Source organism: Molothrus aeneus, chromosome 4 (assembly GCF_037042795.1).
Source record: "Molothrus aeneus isolate 106 chromosome 4, BPBGC_Maene_1.0, whole genome shotgun sequence".
Taxonomy (NCBI): Eukaryota; Metazoa; Chordata; class Aves; order Passeriformes; family Icteridae; genus Molothrus; species Molothrus aeneus.
The window spans coordinates 532,225-554,894 of record NC_089649.1 but is presented as its reverse complement, the minus strand read 5'-3'; the positions used below and the strand labels follow the sequence as shown (position 1 = coordinate 554,894).

Sequence of the window (22,670 nt, the reverse complement as noted above, 5' to 3'; positions counted from 1 at the left end):
CTTTTGCTGCTTTTAGTCTTCAGACCCAAAGCTTTGTGGTTTTGGGATCTGTGGATTGAATGAGGTACTTCTCCCCAAATCTGGGGCCTTCATAGAAACTCAATCATCTTTAGCATGTAAAGCATTGCAGTTTATTTACAGTAAGAATGTTTGTTTGCCCATAATTTATTGTAGTTTCCGGTGTACCACTTATCATTAAATTGATAAGAGGAACTTTGTGATAAAAATTAATTTCTTTCCTATTGCTGCATGGACTATCCCAGGAAAAGATCCAGCAGCTTTGTCTCTCCTAACTCTTGCTGACTATTAAGTTGACAAAAGACACTGACTCCTGATAGTGCTGCTCCTTAGCTGTGTCTCTTAGACAACTTCAATGAAAAATACATTTACTTCTCTGAAGATGTGAATCAGGAGAGGGTTTTGCTAGGAACTTAGGGTTATATTTTATTGCTACTGTTCTATTATGATGTATATGTTGTGTGGTTTCACTGGTGCCAGATTGTAGATGTTGGAGTTTTAACCAGTTTACTTGGAAGGTTTTGCTGTTTTTTTTTTTCTTTTGAGTTCTCTCTGTGTCTCCACATATGTATGCACACACACAGAGGTTAAATTAACATTTGATTAGAGATCACACTTTTCTTGGTTACTACTTGCAGCCTTATTATATAATTTTGATGTGTGCTGAAATGTTATTAATATTGAGGAAATAAAAGAGAATTCCCCTTCAAATCCCCAAGTGAAATCAGTGAGTGCTTGTGCTCCTGATCACCAGGCTCAGCTATTTCCTGCGTGTGGCAGTAACAGATCTGCAGAAATCCCCAGGGCAAAAGTGAAGCCAAGAGCCTGCTCTACCTATGATGAGCCCTGCCCTGAACTAAGAGTGAGTATCTGTCTAAAAGAGCAGGATGTTTGTAATGGAATATAAATCCCTGCACTTCTTCACCAAAGTTGCAGTTTCATTGGGACTGTGTGAAGGGGGAGTAAGAGAGACAATTTGAGGTGTGAAAATGTTGAGGCATGAGATCAAGCCCAAAGGCCAGGCACTCCTGGGTTGTGTTTCTGGGCATGCCATGTTTTGCCCAAGTTCTCCCTACATCCCTTCAGCACTGTGCCCAGGATCTCATCCAGGCTTTTGTCATGGCAACTGCAAATCCATTATGGGATTGTGGCAGCTTGTTTCCCTGCCAGCCATCAGAGATGACTTGTGCAAATGGAATTGCTGCTCCTTTGGAAGGATGGCGTCACTGAGTGAGCTGATACTGCCGCGAGCAGAGACCTTCCTTCCATGCTAAACCCTGTAAAAACCACGCTGGCAGGGAACAAAACAGCACTTACACAACAGTCTGACTACTGAAAGACTGCTGAAAAGGAAGCAAATACCTCCCGTGCCTATGTTCTAAGGCAGGATATAGCTTGTGTTCCCCATGTTGCAGGATGGAAACTAGTGGCTTGTTGTGACTCATCAGCTTGTCTAATAAGCACAACAGTCAAAAGGGCATCTTTAGGATCTTGACTGGGACCCGTTAATCTTTGCATGTAGCAAAGGATGCCCCTGCACAAGGGACACACTAAGGGGGATTACGGTTTACTGAGGCTGAGCTTCAGTCCATAACTGTTTGAGTTGCTCCAGGTCCAGAGGAATGCTCCAGCTCCTGAGCTGATAAATTTACCCTGAGAAAATTAAGAGTCTGTCTTGTTTTAGGCAAATTCCATCCTCTCCCTTGGGAAGTTGTGCAAACAGACCGCCCAGGAGGCCAAGCTTTTGCTGGAATGAGGTTTCAGCTGGTCTGTCAACTCCTGCCTCCTGTGTGTCCTCTGTTCCAGCTACTCTTGTACCCAGGGAAAATCTCACTCTGGCCTCTGAAACCACCTCCTTTTGCCCACAAGGGCCTTGGCATTCAGCTGCCATTCTACTTGAGCTGCAGAGGGCTGAAGGAACAAATACAGGAGCTGGGAAACAATCGCTTCCGCTGCTCAGAAGCTATGACCAGTGTTGTGCAAACACTTGTGGAAGTCTGCAATGAGGCAAACGTTAGGGAACAGACACGCAAAAAGCAAAATATCTGCTAGACATAAGAATTGCTATAGGGGGAAGTGATAGTAAGGAAAGGAGAAAGGATTAGGTCAGCTTGTGGGGTTTTTCAAACTTCAGTGTTTAAATATAGATGGTTATGTAGCCTTAGTCAGATCACAGCAAGTGCTGGACTTTCCTGAATCCCTCTGGAATCACAAAGTAGCAGCTTTTAGGTTGATTTGCCTTTTAATGTATGTATTTATAAAAACAGTAGTATGTTACTGCATATTCATTTTTGGTACGTATTTCAGCTCTGCTTGAAAAGATTCAATTCTGTATTGTAGCTTCCATTTAAAAATTTGTTGTGGATTCCATGAAATGCTTCATTTGCTCTAACTCAACATGAAAATGCATTGAAAATATTAATATAAGGTGTAAAGTAATACAAGAAAAGGATGCATTAGTATCACCTGCAGTGTTAACATAAAATACTAGAAAATATTAACAAATATACCTACTACAAATAAAATTTATCTATGTGCTATGAACAGAAGAGATACTAAGTCCACCTAGAGAATTGTTAGGCACCAGCACTTGGGCTTTACCTGCCCTATAAGGCTGCATTTATCGCTTATCTTGCATCTGCCTCTCATCAGCTGGGCCAGAGGCATTTTCTGACTATGCAAGTAGGACCTGGAAGTGGCAGGAGGAAACACATGGTGAGTTTGAAGAAGTTTGTGCCAGGAACTTTTGATTAAATTAGAGGCGGTCAGTGGCCATAACACACATCACACCCTCATCTCACTCTCATAACTGAGATCTGTTTGGTGTAAAAGCTGTAATATGTAAATTTGATGATCCAATGGATCTCAGGTTGATGGACAGGTAAAACCTTGCTGCTTACCAAAGCCTGGTGGTGCAGCTGCAGGAAGGAACAGTGGAGGTTTTCAGTCAGCTCATGGATTCACATCTGAGTCCTGAGCTGCTTCCACGAGGGGGCTGCTGGGGGTCAAACTCCAAACCCCACTGCCCACCCTGGGGCTCACAAAACTGACCCCCACAGGGCACTCATGGCATTTTTGAGTCCTCCATCACTCTCACCATGTGTGCCTAGTCTGATGAATGCTGCTAGAATCTGCACTTCAGCACTTTCTACCTCAGAAATCAGATTTATATGGTCAGCCATAAACAGTGTGAATCAAGTCACTAAGACAAAACATCTTTTTGACTGTAGAAAGAAATTAACAATAAATCAATGGGAATTGACATATCAACAGTAGTGTTAAGCCATGTAACCATTCACCATGACCCTGGAAAAACAACACAGAATAAATATGTAAGCTGCAAAGTCCTTTTATATAACAAAAAATGTGGTCTGTTAGGGTGTCAGATAGAACATGGTGCTCATAATGCCAAGGTCACAGGTTCAATCCCCATATTGGACTTTCACTTAAGAGTTGACTTGATGATCCTTCTGGGTCCCTTCCAACTCAGACTAATCTGTGAATTAACAGGAGAGAAAAATATTGACCTAATATTTTTTGTTATATTGAAGTAAATAATGTGGTTTTTTTCTTTGGAAAGATGACTTCTAAACTTCTCTTGGTATATACGTGTATGTGTGTCTTTCTGCCTGCATCTTCCTGTCTGTGAGTGGAAACTGCAGCACAACAAACAGAAGTAAAAAGGGTGATGTAGTGTCTCTATTTTTAGCTGCTCCCTTCTGAAAGCCCTGATCTCCCAGTCTTTACCCTGAGGCTTACAGTGACTTGGAACTGTTGATGAGACAGGAGGTATTTCAGGTATCAGCCCATGCTTGCTTGCACCTTCCTTACACCCAGTCAAATCCCATTTTGTCACTTACAAACACTCTTCATTCCTGATCTGGTATTCCTATCGTGCACCCAGCATCATCCTGAGATCTCTCTCCTGTGTGCTGAAGGTCAGCCTAGAATGTTTTACTTCTGTAGGAGCTCTAATTTTTTTCCTGTGTCAATCACTTTGGCTACTTCCTGCAGGGAATTTCACCTAGTAGTTTGTTGTCATGATCGGCGGAGGAATTGCCTCACACAATATGCGTGAACAGCAAATCCCAAAGTTTATTGATAGCTCACACATATTTATATTGGTGTTAATGAAGCTTATACATATTGCAAAAGCTGAGCTCATTATTGGTTAAAGCACACTTAGATCAACCACACATACTTCTATGCTCTAATGATTATTTTGTTTCTATGTTTACGTTCTTATAGCTACTCTACCTAGGCTATCTTCATTTTCTGGCAAGCGATTTTCTCCCCCATCTTCCTGTTTCAGCGAAGGTCACTATGACTTTTGTCAGTGATTGGACACTGGTTGCTTAATCCCCAGCTTGTTTCCCCTATCCTTATCCAACGGTATCACATCGAAGTGGCCTTTCTCAGCTAGCCAATTATCCAAAAAGCTCTCCACAGTTTGTTGCATAATCAGCGACTCTTCCAAGGTCCTTCTGCAGTTCTTCATAGATAAGCCTTGTTTTCACATCATCATTTAGCATCACCAGAGTACTTCAGCTCATGGCAAATGACCTTCCCAGATCCTCTGTGGGATGGCCAAACCTAGCAGGACCTCACACAAGGTGGTGTAAGAATCCATGGGTGATGTCCCTTCATCAATGAAAATTGATAAATTGATCTTTTCATTCTGCCCTTCATCTCCATGTATTCACCTGTTACTTATCCATTTCCAAGACATGTTTCTTTGCCTCATTATTTCCAATGTTTAGTGAGGGCTGTGAAAGCATTTCAGAAAGGCAGTTTGGCTCTGCCTGTGAGACCTGCCACATCTGTCCATACTGTCTTGTTTTCATCTTCAAACAACTGCAACAAGTGTGTGAGAGATGACTTCCTTCAAAGCTACACAGATGCTTCTTTATTATGTGTTTATTCATGTGTTTGCTAATTGTATCCATTCTCTTTCTGTTTCAGTCAGGCCATTTAGGGGTAACTAACTTCATCTTGCTTATTCTCATCCTTACAACACTTAAACACTTTCATTAACCTTGAGCTTCTTGATCTATCACAGACAGAAGTTAAGAGAGAGTGACAGCAAAGAAAATAGCATGAATCAGCAACCATCTCAGGGAAAGAAAAATAATCAACTGTAGTGATGTAGCAGAAGGGGCATTCTCATCAGAAATTATGGCATTCTCAGCAGCAATGTTTTCTCTCATTTCATATCCTTGCAGAAATCCAACGTTTATTCTTCCTTGACTTTTCTTTGACTGGTGACTCAACATTGTCCCTGGCCCTGTGATTAGATTAAGTATAAAGTAAATTCAGAAATAAAGAAATAATTACTATTAATACAAGCTAAGGGAGAGCAGTAAGTGCTCACCAATCATTAATTACTTATTTTTACTGTACCAACCAATGGACATTTGTGCAAAGAAAAAAAAACCAAAACCAAAACTGTTCATGCATGAACTGCTCCCACAGAAAGAACTTTCATCTGCCTGTGTGCAAAGTAGGGATTTGATTGTCCCTGTCTTCAGCAGTGAAAGATCTTGGAAATGCCAGCTGCCTGTCTGAATTATACCCAGAAAGAGGAAGTGAGTTTTTGAGATCTTGATTTTTGGAGGTGTCAAACACACAAAATGTGCTGTCTGTCAGCAGAGGTTTAGGGGCATCATAGCCATGGCCTTTTGCGTTGTTTAACACACCAGGAAGATATCAAAGGAAACTGTTTCACTCCTCAGGCATGTAGAAATATTGCTTTAGAGAGAACTGATAGAAAGAATTACCTATGCCTGAAGAGGGTGAACATTTGCATGCCAAGAATTTAAGTAGCCTTCTAAAATTAGCTTTTAGGTGCAGGTGTTCCAGGAAAGGGAACAGCTCACCTGGATAGCAGAGTCTTTACAGTGAGCTGGATCCAGGGCGCAGCGGGCTCCACGCACACTTCCCTGCCATCTCTCAGCGTAGCTCTGCCAGGAAAGGAGCACAGGAGTTAGGGCCAGGTGTGTCCCTCACACTTCTGCTAATGGCTGCAAATTTCTCTTAGCCACTAGATGAAGGACTTGTTTGGTTTTGTCTCATGTGTTTGGGGGTTTTTATGAATGATGTCAGTACAGGTGTTTATGCTATAATCTTATGATGAACCTAATGAATTTTCTATTTGGTTTCAGTTCTCTATCTGGCCACTCTTTAGCAGATCTTTTGGGAACTTAATTATCTTTAAAAGTATTTCTTTTAACCAAGCCGGGCTTAAATTACCAATACCCAGTGAGGTGGAACAGGATGCCATGCAGTGCTGCACAGAGGGTATAATTGTATAACCATTATTTGCTTAAGAAACCATAGTGAAAGCATAAAAGCCTGACAGAGCCTTTCTGTTTACTGACTGCACTGCCCTGGTTCCTGTAAATAGCTCCAGGAGTGGTATTGAATGAAGCTTACTGTAGCTTTTGTTTCATACCCACATGGAGTATAATCCAAATTCCCCACTCCTCAAACAGGGAAATGCTCCATGTGAAATTCTGACACAAGGAATAACTTGGGACCTTTCAAACTTTGCCACATGCAGAGTTTTAATTCATGTCAAGAGGATAAAGCTTGTGTCTTTGATTGATTCTTCAATGTCTAAGTTATTAATTGTGCTCTGTGTTGTGGGAATCTGATTCTGCCCTCCGATGTTGTTCATAAGTAAGATGACAGAAAGAGAATTAAAATACTGTCTGGAAGCTGCTTGTAACACTGGCTGGGAAATAGCTTATTCCTTTGGACATAAGGCCTCATTCCTGATACTTGATGTCTCTGAGGCTTGCTAGGGAAACATCCTGCCACTCAAAGTACTTGAGTAAAAAGGATGAGAAATGCTGGGTTGGTTCCTCCTGTAGGAAGCAAGGTGCTGTTGAGGAAAAGTGCTCACATGATTTCCACATGTTTGCAGTGAGGTCCTCTTTGGCTTAATCTCACATCCTGAATAGTCCTGGGAGGGATGAACTTGGAATGAGTGCTTACGCACTGGCATTGGGAGCCTCTTTTATCTGTGTTCTCCAGGGCCTTACCTGTGGAACAAAATTCTGTTATCTCGGGGTACATGAACAGTGTTTTTATTTGCCCCCCTGTAAAGCAAACTGCATTCTCTCCTGTAGCCTCATTCTTGTTTCTCAGACACTCTGATTTGCTGCATGCTAAGATAAAAGTAATTGCATCTGCACAACACAGCATCTGCGTTTTCAGAGCTGTTGATGTGCTGGTGCATTTGAATTTAAACTTGGATTGCTAAGGTTCTGCCATGATCATCTGATCATGGCAGATAAAAATAAGATATTCCTTATTCTTTCTTGCAAACAGGATAATTCTTGCTCTGTCATCAACCTGCCTACTAAGAATAAAATTGCAAAAAGGATAAAATTGTCATTTGTAAAAGAAGATCTTTATTGACATATTTAGGGAAAAAGGTCCTATTTTAATTCAAGCACTTATTAAAATCTAGAGACAAGCATATATATTGTGGCATAGGAATAAATTCATTTGCAGACAGAAGCATATTTTACTCCTGGAAACATCCACAGCATCCTAACAGGTACAAATGATCCTTTTTACTTCTGAATGACAGTTTACTGAGGATGCACTTCTCTTGCAAAAAGTCATCATGGACATAGCATAAGCCCACTTGCATTTGCATGTGTATACTGATTAATTGCTTACATGATTTTTAATAAATAATTTTCTTACCTTCTGACCCTGCCATTGAGACCAAGTAGAGAAACAAAGTGACAGCAACAGATTTGCCATCCATTGCTGTGCAGATTTTCTTCTTGACAGAGGTCCTACTCTGGTGCTGTTTCCCATCAGGTTTTATACCTGAAAGGTGCACTCCCAGCAGCCTGAGTGCTGAGAGGTGGGATCTGCACATGCAGGTTTCCTAACACAGGAGAGCATTGCATAAGAAACCCAAACCTCTGTACAGTCCATTCAGTGGCACTTCAAACTTTCCTGCCTTTTGCTGCTGTATATTTTCAATTATTCTTTAAATTGTTCTTGTTATCCGTCACTTTCTGTTTGCACTTCTTCATGGAGTACTGGTATTAGCCAACAATGCTAAGCTTGCACTTGGAAATCAATACAACATTACCAGACATCTCTCCGAGCCAAAATAAAGAGACTTTTTCCCTCCTCTGTGCATATAGAACTTCTGTTCAGCTCTTTGCATCATGCTGAAGTGCCTTGTGCACAAACATTTACCCAGCATAATTACAAGAACTTTTCATCCCAATCTTGCACACTATATTTTGATACGAATTGGTTGAAGTTATTTGGTCAGTGTGTTATGAAGACAAGACTCAACTAGTTTCTCCTGCTCTCTGAAAGGATGTTGTCTTTTTCAGTTTGGCTAAAGGGATTTAGATGCTTTATTCTGTACTGAGAAGTCTCTCTAGTCATTAAGCAGGAAATGATGAGCTTAAAATGACTGAGGCATCATCACCAAAGTCACTTAAGCTCTTCTGAAACTCTAATCTGTTCATAATATGAAAGGAGAAAGTATCTGGCAGTAAGGGCTGTAAGGATACTTGGTTAAAATAAACACTTAGGAAGTTGCTTGTTTTTCTTTCTAACCTCATGCATTTAGAATAATCACAGGTGTTTAAGACAGCAGATAAACACATGTCATAAGTGACTTCTACAGACAAGGAAGAGCAGCCCAGTCTGGTGAAGGTAGATACCAAGTCAGAAGAGCCACAGTGCTTCACTTAGCAGTCTCCAAGAGCAGAAAAACACATTTTTGGAAGCATGAGAGTGGTTGTTGTGCTTCTAAGGAAGGTATTCTGTGACTGCACACAGAACAGAGATGTGATATGCTAGAATTTTTACCCTTGAGGTACCAATGAGCCTACGGAGGAAGGTTCAGATGCTCTGCCCAGGGTCCTACAAGTGCAGCCATTGCTGACATTTTGGACAGAAGAACTGATGAGAAAAGCCCTTTCTCAGCTGTGGTTCAGCTCCCAGTAACCTGACTGGGATTTTGCTGGTGGCAGAGGTTATGCCTATCTGTATTACACTAAAAGTGATGTCAGTCCTTTAGGATACACCCAGATTTTTACGGCTGTGCAGATCAAGAGGTCTTTCCCAACCTCTCCCCATTCTTGTCTGATACTTGCAACATCCTTATCTCCAAATTACATCTCTGAAAGGAGATATCTTATAAAAATCCCTCAGGATTATTTACAGGAAGACTTAGACTTGTAAGACAAGTCTGAACAAAACCTGTCTCCTTGAGAAACCTTGACTCCTTCGCATTCTGAGGACTAGCAGCCTGTACAATGCTGTGCAGTGGGACAGGGGCAAATATGGGGACAGGGAGGAAAATGTGGTCAGAATAGTTGTCCTCTTGCACAAGAACTCGCTCAAACACTGCCAAAAACTCCTTTTATGTCTTGCACCATGAGCAAACATGAGATGATTGTGCAGAATATGGAGTGGCTCCTTGTTGGAAAAGACCAAACCTAAACAAATATCAAAATATTTGCTCAGCTTTCCCATTTCACAAGTGTTTGCTGCTTGAATTTCAACATTCATCTGTGAATTGCTCTGTTACAGGTAGATATAAGGCCATATAATTGGAGCTCTGTTTCTTAGGATTTCCCCTGATGTAGTCCTCCCTCCTAACAGGAGTTAGGGAGGATGCTCAGTGACTTCCTTAATGTTTATCAGATTTCCCTGTTTCTTTAAGCTAATGAAACCCCTTGTTCACTGCCATGTTCTCAGGTGCTGTGCTGTCAGAGCACCACAGTGCTATGGCCTTGTGATTTCTGTGACTAACCAGTATGTGGTCATTACTATCTGGGAATTTTATTGTCCAGACTTCTGAAAACACTGACAGGAAAGAGGAAGACAGTAGATAACTTTCATAATTCCTCTCATTATCTACACTTTACAGAGGCAGCAATATGCTGCTTCAATTTGCTGGCTCCCACAAATCAGATCCTCCCCTTGCCCTTCTTGGAACCCCTTATGTGATACAAACTGAGAGAAAAGGCTTCCTCTTTTTTTCAGTTCTCTGTTCCAACGAGGAAATTAATAACAAACAATATCAAAGGGAAAACATTTCAACAAGTATTTATTAGGTAGGTAAACATAAAAATCTTCAATAAATAAATAAATAAATATTATTCTATAAATAAATAAATTTTTTTTTTTTCTAGCCAAAAGATGGCATTAAAATATATGTTTATACCTTCACAACACTCACTCACAATAAATAATATCTTGAAAATTATGACACAAAACCCGGTGTACAAGAATTTTGACGTGTTAATTGTGGAACTCCCCTCTTCAGCCAGTACCCCACTGTGAGTGCCAGTGACCCAGGTGCAGTTGAAGTTACTTGTCCATGCTTTGCTGGGGAGAAATTGTTGCTGGTCATTTCCTAAACTGTTAGCACAAAGGGAATGAATCATTTAGTGGAAGTTCCACTGGACATGCACTGCACTGTTCCAGCTGTGTTTAGCAAAAATTATTCCAGAATCATCTCCATATTCCTTCACAAGCCATTTCTCCTGCCTTCTTGTTGAGGTGGCAGTGGTTTCTTTCCTGCACAATGAGACCAGTTTAAAAGACTAAAAGTATTGTTCTCAACTAACTATAAACCAGAGAATCCATATTCTAAATGATGTGACATTGTGAATGTAGGAGGCAGGAGGAGGTGAACTGTCAGAAGCTGGGTGAATGTCTTCCCTATTTTTGCCTTGCTGGAGAAGTCAGGACATTTTTCTTCTTTATTTTAGGACTCTGTCTCAGGTTTGGTGTTGGCCCTAGAAAGAAAGAAGATGGAAAAGGAAGCTATTAAAAATCAACCATACAACAGGTAAGATTTGCTGGTGTCAGCTGAAATCCACCACTCTCTGCTTCTGTACCCAAGACCCTGAAAAGCTGTGACAGAACCCAATGGACACTGGTACGTCATAACATTCCCAAAATGATTCAACAGCAGTGCATTTCCATCATTTGATACTTCACTTGACAACTGGAGCCTGTTTTTCCCCCCACTTATCTATGTGCCAGTAGTTTGAAAAACTGATTGCTGCTTTCTGCCACTGCAAGCAGGAGAAAACCTGTCAGTTAATGCTCAGATTCTCTGAGCACTTGCGCTGGAGGTTTCCAAAATGCTTCTGCCTTAAGGGAGAGGAAGGTAACCTTCCCAGAGATGTGTGGCACAGTAAGGCTTCAATAGCTAATGCTGTAATTAAGGCTCAAAGCAATCACAGTGTTTGTCACAATTAGTGAACACAAAGGTAATAACTGCCTGAGGAGACAGAATTTTTGAGCTCTTCACACCCGTCTGTGTTTGGTAGTTCGATTAAAATACCGGTTTTCAATAAGCTGTGCTTATTGAGGAGAAGTTACTCACTTGTCCAGAATTGCCTTGATGATCAGCTTCACCCAGGGAGCACTGGGCTCCAGGCACACTTCTCTGCCATTTTTCAGGGTAGCTCTGCAACAGGGAAGAAAGGAAGGGAAAAGGGCTGTTCAGTGAAATCCAAGGCAATGTCTCCTTTCTCTCATAATAACATCATTCTACCCATACACTGACATGTTCCACTTTAAGCTGCATAAACTGAGGCTATAGCCTAACATAAAGGGATCATTTTCACTGGTTTAGTATCTTCTCATATCTATTTGATGCATTAAGCCATCTGCAGGACTCTCCCTCTCTTCAAAACAGCTTTTTTTCCTGAACTGGCTTGGTATCAGTCTTTCACTGAAGAGTTAAATCTTTCCATCTTGATTCAGAAATTGTACTGCCCAGTCCAGAGGAACTACCAGTCCATAGGAACTTGGTTACTTACAGAAAAAGTTCTGGAATGTAACTGGAACAATTTGTATGCTATTGGTAGTTTTTATCGTTGACTTGAGCAGAAGTGTGATCATTTTTTTGACCTAGCCCTTAAAAAGAATGGTTTTTATCTCTTGCTCAGCATGGCTCCATGCATTTTCACAAGCCAGTGGAATTCAGAGTTTTAGAAAGTTATTTGCTGCCTGATGACTGAGAATTTAGGTCAAAATATTGCATGTGTTCAACAAGTAGAGATTGGCAAAACAACACTCAGTTCCCAACACGTAGCACATCATCTGTAGGAGCAGGGAATGTTGCTGTCCTGTTTTCTGAGCAGCTGCTTCTACAGGCTGCTCACACTGCTCACAGAACACTTGCACACTATCAAGAGCAAAATCTGCTTCCTTCTTGTTAAGTAATCAGGAAGGTTTTGCAAAACACTCACATGACTTCAACATTTTTGCAGTGAGGTCCGCTGGGGGTGAGGTTCACGTTTTGGATGAACTTGGGATGGATGAACTTGGAATGGGTGCTTATGCACTGGCACCGGAGTTCAATGGCCGAGTGTGGCACCGCCTCACCTGGAAAACAAAAGCAGTGGAGTGGTTCAGTATTTTCACAGGAAGCACAAGATGGGGGTTTTTGCTGACAGCACTGGGAGAGCCCTTTGCTGCACTGGTAGGACAGCACAGTGTCTCCCCAGCATTTGCTCTGGCCATTAGTCAGCAGAGCTCGAGGAAAAGTTTCTTTACCTTGTGTTCCAAGTGCTGAGATCAGGAGCAGGATCAGCACAGCAGCCACAGTCTTGCCAATCATGATGTAAGACAGTGTCTTCCTGGTTTGGCCTGGGCCTGGTTGTGTGGTGGAGTGAGCTCTGGGAGATCCCAGCTGACAAGTGCCTGTGCTCCGGGGCAGGCTGTGTTTATATCCTGCCTGGCCAGCCGGGGCACTCCAGCATCACAGGGGGGTCATACCCGGGAAACTCCGAACCTGCGAGATGCTGCTGAGCTCTGAGTCACAGGTGAGTGGGTAAGCCCCTTTCCCTTGGTGACCACAAAGCTGCTTCTCACTCATAGAAAGCACTTTATGAAGTAAAGACATGTAGAATCGCCCTGCAGTGACCTGTGTGGAGTCTGTAGAGAGTTTGTAATTTCTTGGAATAATTTTTATGCGTACTTGTGTCCTCCTTGTGACTTTCTACCACAGCTCAAAGGCATTTGCTCTGTGATTTTCTATCTCTGTGTCTTTGGACTTCAATTTTATTTTTTCAATTTATTTTTTTCTGTTGTAAGACATGACAGAAGCAGGAGCCAATAATTCTAGAAATTATAGATACTAGCTCTCCATGTCCTTATATTCATGTACATTTTAAAAACTGTTTTATATGCTGAGATAACTTTACCAGAAATATTTACAGTATTCTTTTGATTAATTCAAATCTAGTTTCAATTAAATAACCAATAGTACCACTGAGACTCTGTAGAACTATTGAGAACACACACAGAATATGTAAATATGATACAATGAATTCCTTTGTCTAACCTAAGGTGGATTTTGTTTTTTGAGGATGACTGCTTCTTCTGAAGCAGAAACTTCTTAGTTATTTGCTGCTTTGAATTTGGGCAAAGGAAAATTCTAAAAGCTGCTGTAGGATTCTGCTTCTGAAATAAAGTGAGAAGATTTCTTCTGATTATGATGGAAATAAAGAAAACTGAAGATGGGATCATGAAGAAGGATTATTCTGACAATGTCAGAGGTGTTCAACCATTTCTTTCAACAGTACAGACAAATACTATAATACAACTAGGCCTTATTTGGGTTAAACATTAAGAACTCTCATTACTGTTCCTCTGCCAGGTAATGGAGAAGTCAAAGGAACAAAACATAGGGCCAAATATGAATGAATGCAGGTTATTTTTCTCTGACTGATCATGGAGGTCTCAGAGATTTACATATGCCAGACTGAATTCCAGTTCCTATCACCATATCTATCATTGTCTGTAGTTTATAAATTGCCTTAAAACGCATGATCTGAGCAGTAGCTATTCCAGAAGTTATGGAATTAAGCACCTGGTTTCCCTGTCACTTTACAGCATGCAGTAAATACAGCTGGATTAGCTAAGAGATAAACAGAAAAACCCCTCATCACAGCCCTTGCTTGTCTGACCTGAGGTCTGCCTGGGGATTGTCCTCTTCTACCATGGCAATCAGCAGGTGTCTAGGAATGTGTAAGAAAAGACTAAGTGTCTTTGAGACTTATCCCTAGCAGTCTGATTCTGGTTTCATTTGCTGCCTCCTGATTCTTTTACAGGATTACAAGAAGTAGATATTGATCCTTATCCTTGATTTCCACTAGCTTCTGTAGGCTTTATCATGTCTCCAGGTTAACCTCTCTTTAAACCTTAAAAAAAAAAAAACCTTTTTAACCTTAAAAAGAGGTTAACCTCTTTTTATCAAGTGTTGTCCTGTCCAACAGACTGGATCATTTGTTCCTATCTCTGGACCTTTTATTTTCCTCTCACACTCCATTTCCATGCAGAGCAAGCTGTTTACAGAAATGCAAACTAGTGCATGAATGAAAAAGTCTTCTAGCCTGCATACAAGGAGAAAATGGAAGGATGAATTGCAGGGCCTAAGGAGTGTGGATTTTTTTTTCCCAAATATTTCCAACAAACTGTTATTCCTCTTTAATTTCACAAATTTTTTTCTGTATCCCAAGTAAGAAGATATTCTTTCTGCACTCTATATGCAATGAAGCTTTTATCCTTCGTCCTCTTTGTGAAAAACCTTCTGCCTGTTTGGTTTTAAGGAAATGCCATTTCTGCTTTCTTGGTGCAGACAGAGCAGATGTTTGTGGGTCTGTGCATTTTACTCAAATATAAAGAAAGGGCTTAGGTGTTTAATGTCTATCAGAGACAACATCATGATTACAGCATAACAAATCTTGATACGGAGCAGTGGGACAACTGAGCACTGGAGGCTGTTCTTTTTACTTGTAAGCTATGATGTAGGGAGCAGAGTGCTCAGGAGTGGCCTGCAAAAACTTACAGTCCACAAAGATAAAATATCTCCTGTGATTACAGAGAGAAGTCAGAAGAGGTGAACTCTGAATGAAAAGGTCACATGTTTTATTGTAAACTGTGTGATTTGGGCCAAAGAAAGCGGCTGCTGTTCCAATTGATTTAAAAGGATCTTGTTTTGGAGACGTGAGGTGGGTGAATTAAGAGCTGCTGGAATCTAGTTCACGCACACTCTGACTGAAGAGAGCCATTACTAAGCCTTAAATATGGGTGTCATAAACGATATCTGATGTCCTCCAGCTGTATAAACACCTTTTTGTCATAAAGGTCATGAATACAGTTATTGAGAAGCTTCCACTTTCTTGGCAGGAGAGTGCCTTAACAGCTACCAAGTGATAAGATTTCTGAGTACTGATGCTTATCAGCAGTATATGACACACAGGCTGTCCTGTGTCAGCTTCTGACACTGGTATGTGGTCCAACAGTCCCTGTCCAAATCACATGGCAAACTGGTACATATAGGGTTAGTTCAGATCAACCTGGAGGTGCTACAGTAGGCATAGGATTCAGTAATTCCACTTATCAAGGCTTCCACATCAGTTATACTATAGAAAACAAAGGGCAGGAGAGAGGCTGAGGTACCCAAGTGAAAATACTGCAGCTCTCAGACAATTTTCTGTGTGCCTCTGCCCTTCTACGACTCAAATGCCCAGGAAATTTACATTTCCTTATGCCCACATAAACAGTGAGGAATTTCTTTCCCCTGGGGGGGATCCTTGCAGTGCCCTGTCCTTGTTTCCCTTAATGACTGTTCACTACTATCTTTAGTAATTCTGCCTCATGCCTGGAATTTTACATCCAAACATGTAAAAGATGATTTTAAAATTGCTGAGCAGCTGAGTCAGTCCCTGTGACCTGATGGGGTTTTTTGAAAGAGTGTTAGGTTCCACAGGAAAGGGTAGTCCTCTTTTGCTTTACATTTCCTTTAGGCAAACTCTTCCTCTTAATTTCTTACGCTTCTGGGACCCTGTAAGCAAAATCTCTTCATATTTTTGATCTGCAATAGGAAAATACTTCAACATCTTTGTGGGTTTTTCCCTGGCATTTGGGATCTTTAGTTTCATCTGTGTTTTAGCAGTGAGATAGTCTCTACTGTGAACCTTTCCTTGATAGACTTGAGAGGGCCAAACAAAGAATTAATTATAGTTACAAATGCCATAACTCTATGTCTTTCCCCACTACTATTCCTTAATTAGATATCAGCAAACTCCACAAGATTTTAAGTTTGCCATCTTTCTCACTGAATGACTTTTACATGAAAAATATAGAATAAAGGGCTAATTAGAAATGTAACCATGATATTCACTTTTATTATCTGTCTTCTATGAGCTTCTGCAATGTCTGATCAGTCCTGTGCAAAAATATTAATTCTCTTTTGTTTAGTTAATGTGCAATTCTGCAAGCCCAACTTGTTTTGCTGAGCCCTCCATCTCAGAAGAAGCTCACTGAAATTTGCGTGGCTGCCTCCCCACTTCCTGAAACTGCTTGTGTTTGATATTTACCTTCATTTTTAAAAAATGGAAATAGCAATTGTTTACTTCTAGAAGTGCTGGGTATGGAGTGAAGGGTCTTTGCCAAATCAGTCCTGCACTGGGCAGGTGTTACAAAGGTCACTATGCAAGTGGTTTAAGGAAGGAGTATTAATTAGTCATAAAATTGCACAGTCTTCTGAGAACAAGGATGAGAGGCAGAGCTCTGCTGGACCACAGCATTATTTCCTCAGAGCACAGGAGATGATGATCCCTATTCCTGTATTTTCCGTGCAGCCCATGATTCTTGCTGCAGAGAAGCACAGTTGCAACATCTCAGCTGGTGAATGGTTTTTTCCACCTGCCCTGCTGATGAGATCTCTGGTTCAGAGGCAGGTGAGGCACCTTGGAGCTCTGTCTCAAGAGCACACGGAACGTGGATGTCCCTGCTGCAAAAGCAGCTGCTCCAGGAATACACAATCATATCACACACCTAAAGTCATTGCGAGCACTTCTCTCTCTCCTGAATTTTCTGTCAGCCAGCTTGATTTCCCAGTGTTCATCCTACTGGCTCTTCTAGGTCCTGGTGCTGTGCATTTAATACTCCACGCTTGCAGCTGCACATCTGAAATTCACTAATGGAGATGCTGAGCCTTGCTTCAGCACTCCCTGAGCTTCCAGCAGAATATTTGTGGTTGACTCAGAACTTGATTCACATTTTTAGCACTTTGAAGGACTCCAGAATTGCAGTTCTTCCTTTCTGTGCCCTTTGGCAGATTCACAATACAACAAAAGCCATTTACTGATCAAGTTTGATGGAAAATATCTGTCTTTGTGTATTCCTGGGTTTTCCCCATGTATGTAATAACTGCACAGGAAATGAAATCATCTCCAGAAGGGGAAGTAGTATTGGGGGAAAAAAAAAAGAAAAAGAAGAAATGGACAGGATGCTGCCTGAAACACTGTCAGGGTATTCAGGCTACTCAGCAACTTTTTCAAAGAACAGAAGAGACCATTTTAATTGCATTAATTGCATTTTTAAGGAAAAAACTAATTGCAGTAGGATTACTCAGGGACTTTCCAGTATTGCAGTATTGCAATACATGGTATTACCATGTATTGTCTTTCCTATTAGATAGATACCTTTTTTCATTAATCATCATATGTAACTGAAAACCTATTACAATGCATGAACAAAAGAGTTACTCAGAAAAATATTTTATTTAGTGTGACAAAGCCAAGACTTCCAGGACTGAGCAGGAAGAGTAGTTGAGAATAGGGAAAGGACTGGAGAAGATCTTTGGGAGTAGCACTTGCTTATGCTCCCTTCCTTACCCCCCAGCCTCCTCTTTGGCAGCCTCTATCCCCTCAGCTGTCCCAAATCTAGAAGCCTGTGTTCTAGGGTTTACCTGCTTGGGAGAGAAGGATAAAATAATGACAGCTTTTCCAAAGATATCATCTTTTCAAGAATTTAAGCGAAGAAGAATTAGCAACCCTATGGCACATTCCATGGGCATTGCAGTTCTAATCACCCCCCTACTGGTGTAAATCAGGAATAAATTAAAATCAATGGAGTCACACCTCAGCACTGAATGTAGATCCAAAGAGAACAAGGTCCTGAACTCAGAGGCACTGAGATGATGCAATGCACAACAGCTATGAGGAGACAAAGAGGGTGCATTGGCCTCAAATTCCAGCATGTACTTTCCCTGCTTGGGAACACTGTGCTGGAAGCTAACGATTTATAGGGAAATCAAACTGATTTTTCTTGTCACTGGATTTTCCTCTTCTTTCCTTCATTTCATGTTGTTTCATTCCCATGTGAAATGGAAAGGGAATAATTTACATTACGTTGATTTGTTGGGAATTCCTGCCATAGAGAACTTCCTTTAACTCCAGTGAATTTTGTAACACTGATCATGAGTTAGCAGCTGGTCAAACAAATGCTTCAGGTATGACCTGTTTGCCCTCTCCCATTCCTCAGAGATATGTAACAGCAAACCAGAATACTTGTGTGACAGGGAGAGTTTGGGAACTTGCACCTTGGATTTTTCCAAGCACTCTAAATTTTTAGCTCTCTAAATTTTTAAAGGCCCAGTGGTACAAAGACAGAATTCATATTGTTTTAAGCCTCTGTAGCTTGCCTAAAGAATTACAGCACTTTTGGAAAGCAACACTATACGGGTATAAAGCATCTTGGATTTTGTGAACTTAACATTTAAAATACCATTGTTCAGGAGTGTAAATCTCTGCCTAACTCTCTTGGTATTTATACACTGAATCATATCTCCTCTGCACACTAACTTCCTAGTGCACTTGCAATTCACCCTGGTGCTTTGGGAGAAAAGGATGAAGCTAATCTTTAACTCTTCAGATGAAAGTGACTGGACATTTTGAAGTAGTGATTTGTAATCACTTCCCACCCAGATCAATCTTCTTCCTCAGAGGAAGATCCTTTCTCTGTATGTCTGACTCATGTCCCTGGACCTGATGTTTACCAGACCACCATCAGCCAAGATCTCAGCTGGCTTGGACAGTCACTGTTAGAACTCTAAGTGTGTTTATACCTTTAGCAATTCCTAAGGTGTGTTCTGAACTTGGAAAAGTTCTACTCTCCTTCTCCTATTCCCACCCTACCCTCTCTTCAGTATTGGGGCTCAGTGTTTGTTATTTCTGGGCTTGGATTATCTTTGCACTAAAGGCATATCCTCCTCTTCATTTGAGGAAAAGTATTTGTCATTTGGATTCAATGAAATGTGGAAATTACTCTTGTATGCCACTGTTTCCCCTACTTTCAGCACAGAGTTAATTTCCTTAGATGAAGGAATGTGATTAGAAGTCAGGAATTGACCCACTTTTATTTAGCATGAAGACCTGCATTGCTGTATGACACAGAACATCAGTGGTTGATACCAAACTCAGACAAATGAATATCTAATGTAGATCACGGATATACACCCGCAGCAGGCAGTTTGATTTTCCCCAGCACCTTTTTCCCAGAGGTCTGACAATACCTGTTTGTTAGGTCCAACCAGCTGAGGTATCCAATCCCAGCACAATTAATCAGGAAACTATCCACTATGAGCACAGGGCACGAAGCCGAATGTTTAATCACCCACAGAAAACCATATCCCTTCCCCATTCCTCTGAAGTGCAATAACCACCAGAGAGCTTGGAAACTGCTAGGAGTCATTATGGGCTTTGATGCCAGCCACTGTTTTATCATTTTCATTTCTGAAGTGGCATGTGTGACTGCATGCCAGCTGGCAGCCTTTCATAAGGTTCGTGCCACCAATCACACATATTCTTCAGAGGATGTTTTCGTATCTGCTGAAAAACCCCATTATTTCAGCAGCTTTAGAGGACAGAAACTCCTTGGCTGGTAAGATGTCCTCCAGAAGAGTTTCTCACAGACTGTCAGAGAGTAAATATGAAATTCATAACACCTAGGAGCAGTTCTTCTTGGTTAGACTTCATGCTTCATCTACTTTTTGGCTTATGTAAGGTTTTAAAGATTCTCTCCTGAGAAGGTTATCCCCATGTATTCTAGTTTTACTGTTCTACTTGAGCCGTTTGGCCAAGTTCTGTCCCACCAAATCCACTAAGACTCTCACAGCACATTGACACAGTGGCTCCAACTCTTCTCCTGCTGCACAGGAGCTTTATTGTTACTCTTGTAAAAATAGGTGGGTGCACCTTGGTTGCTGATTGCATGTGGAGTATGACAAGTGACAAAAGCCTGCATGAGCACAGCAGGCCTAGGAAGCTCCTACAGCTGGGACACAAAGAGTTTTCAGGCAATAGTGTCATAAACAGCAATTACCAGGCCTGTAGCAATGGTGGTGCATAATTATTGGTACATCAGGATTTGGTTTGCACTTTAGTGAGAGCTATGTGACAGTGGTTTTGATCAAAGAACAGTTACTTAACTAAAGTTTGAAAACAATTTCCTTCCAGCTTATGTTGCAAGATGAGCAGGATGTTCACTTGTTGGCTTGAACGTCACTGTTCACCTTTCGCACAAGTTCCTGAAGTACATTATAGAGGTATGGGAAATAGCTACAGATCACACTTCAGCTTGCAGTCCTCCTTATTATAAACTTCAAGTAATAAAGCTTCAGCTTCAAGGTACAGAATTGGACAGGAAGCAGAAAATTAGTTCTGGAGTATTTGTGCAGCCTCATTAATGTTTATGTTGTCCGCTTTCAAGATAGGCTCCATTTATTGACCTTCAAAACCCTGAAATGCACACTCAGAATGAAAAAGTTGCTGTATTCTTTGTTGCTCTGGTGTAAACAATCTTGCCATGATGGACAGTCAGATCCTATCAAATGCTCTCTGTCACAGTAAAATTTTTTATCATGCACTTTCTGGATTGGGTGTTTTGTGATCCCTGTTTACAAAGTTGTGTGTCATGGTCTGAACTCATCCCAGAGCACTCTGAAGGTAATCCTTGCAATCCTTTATAAGCCACTGCATGTCCTATCCTTTTCACAGCCTATTCCAAAAGGAAATGCCAAACATAATGGTAATCATTTACCAAAAGAAATTGCAGATGAAAAGCATGTGTTTGGGGCAGAAGGCATAAGAGCAAAGCAATTTGATTTTTAAACACATTTTTTGAGTACTTATGTGATTTTTTTGACAGTAGGAAACATAAGCCAAGTGGCAGAAGTTCAGACAATTGCCTCCCTTCTGAAGATACCAAAAATCACATTTTATTCTTTAAGCAGAGCATTAAGGGAAATTATGTTACACATTGAGAGCTCCTTGGAGTCCTCCTTTATTTGCTTGTCTCTATTTCTTCTCTGAATCAAAGATAGTTCCCAATCTACATCTATTGTGCTGTTTTACTATGTTTTCAACAGATTAATCCAGAAAGGAATAGTGGTTCTCCTTAATATGCAGTCACAGTGGATTTTCAGTGGAGGACTTTTGGAACTGACTTTGAGACCTGGGAATAGGATGTGCTGAGATTTCTGGGGTGCTTGTCATTGTAGACAGATTTCCTTCATTTCAGGGCTGGTCATTTTTCTTTTAGTGTGATTCTTCTTCTTTTGAGGGGGTCCATTTTATAATCTGACTCTAGGACACCGGTGGTGAAATAACTGAGGAGGTGGTGCAAAAGCTGCACTGCAAAGGTGGAAAGAAGAGGCCAGGACTGAAAAAGAAATAAAAACGTCTGAGTGGCTTCCTCAAAACTGTGTGTCTCAGTGTAACAGCACAGCCTGGAAAATTATTTACTGTGATCCATTGTATGAAGCGCCAGAGACACTAGACACTGCATTAGCTGGGAGAAAATACCTGAAGGATTAGTGGCAATGGCTCTACAGCCCTTATGAACCAAGGCACCATGAATTTAAATTATACACCAAAATGGAACTTCAAGGCATAGTGCCATTTTTATCACAGAACTAGCCTTACTAACATATAGGTCACTTCATTTCATGACAAGTTGAGTCACGTTTGCTCTTCCTGCTTGGAGCAGTGGGTGTAAATTAAAGAAGTGCTGGATATCTCTGACAGCATGCTGGATCCCTGAGCCTTAGCAGCAGCCAGTGAGGGTATGGAGCACTCAGTGCTGCTCAGGAAGCAGTCAGACCATACTGGGATGACTTGCAGTGCACATCTTCTATACCAGCTGGAGCACTGCAGCTGGAACATGGTGCTGCATGTGACTGTGATGGGACAGAGGGAGAACAAGCAGGCTGGAGGCACAGGAGCAGTTGTTGCCCAGGGGAATTGCAAAAGGCCACTACATTGCACCTTTGCTGCTTTTCAGGGCCTCATCCTCAAACCTCTGAGACAGGCATCACCCATTTCAAAGTGATTCATTGCTGGGACATCCAAAGGCCATTTTCATGTCATTCCTGTTCTTGGAGGCAGGAACTTGGTAATGAGTTCCAGCAAGACAATCAAATCCTCCCCACATCATGTTGCAATGTCCTGGTACTGCAGTGTCATCCTGGGAGCCCTGTGTGCGGCGTCACCTCTGCCCTGGTGGCACGCACACGAGGACAGTGCCATTTTGGAAGAGGTGTGGTGGTCCCGCTCTCAGGAGAGCAGGGCACTATCCTGCCGGGAGCAGGAATTTTCCCTAAGGCTCAAGCCAAGGATATGAAATCACTTTGTGATGTGTCTGTTTTCTGGATGTGTGGAATGGGAGGCTAACTTAGCTCAGGCAAGTTAACAGGCGCTGGCCTTTCACGTTTAAAGCTGTACCATTGAATAAAAGGCCTGGTTTTCACATTTTTAATTACAGTTGAAGTCTTTGGGTATCTGGGAAAG

General features: G+C 41.3%; 2 protein-coding genes across 2 annotated transcripts in view; one reads left to right on the top strand and one right to left on the bottom strand.

The window, feature by feature from the left end:
* The window catches only part of RASSF6 (Ras association domain family member 6), a 58,950-nt gene that overhangs the window by 10,311 nt on the left and 25,969 nt on the right, over positions 1-22,670 (top strand). The window contains exon 4 of the mRNA XM_066548879.1: positions 10,785-10,864. The gene's annotated coding sequence lies outside the window, so the exon portion shown is untranslated. The remainder of the gene's footprint in view (positions 1-10,784; positions 10,865-22,670) is intronic.
* On the bottom strand, positions 10,781-12,649 carry LOC136555850 (interleukin-8-like). Its single transcript, XM_066548880.1, has 4 exons — positions 12,586-12,649; positions 12,279-12,414; positions 11,408-11,491; positions 10,781-10,811 (listed from the first exon to the last, which is right to left on the bottom strand). The coding sequence occupies exons 1-4, from the start codon at positions 12,647-12,649 to the stop codon at positions 10,781-10,783; spliced, it is 315 nt and encodes a 104-aa protein (XP_066404977.1).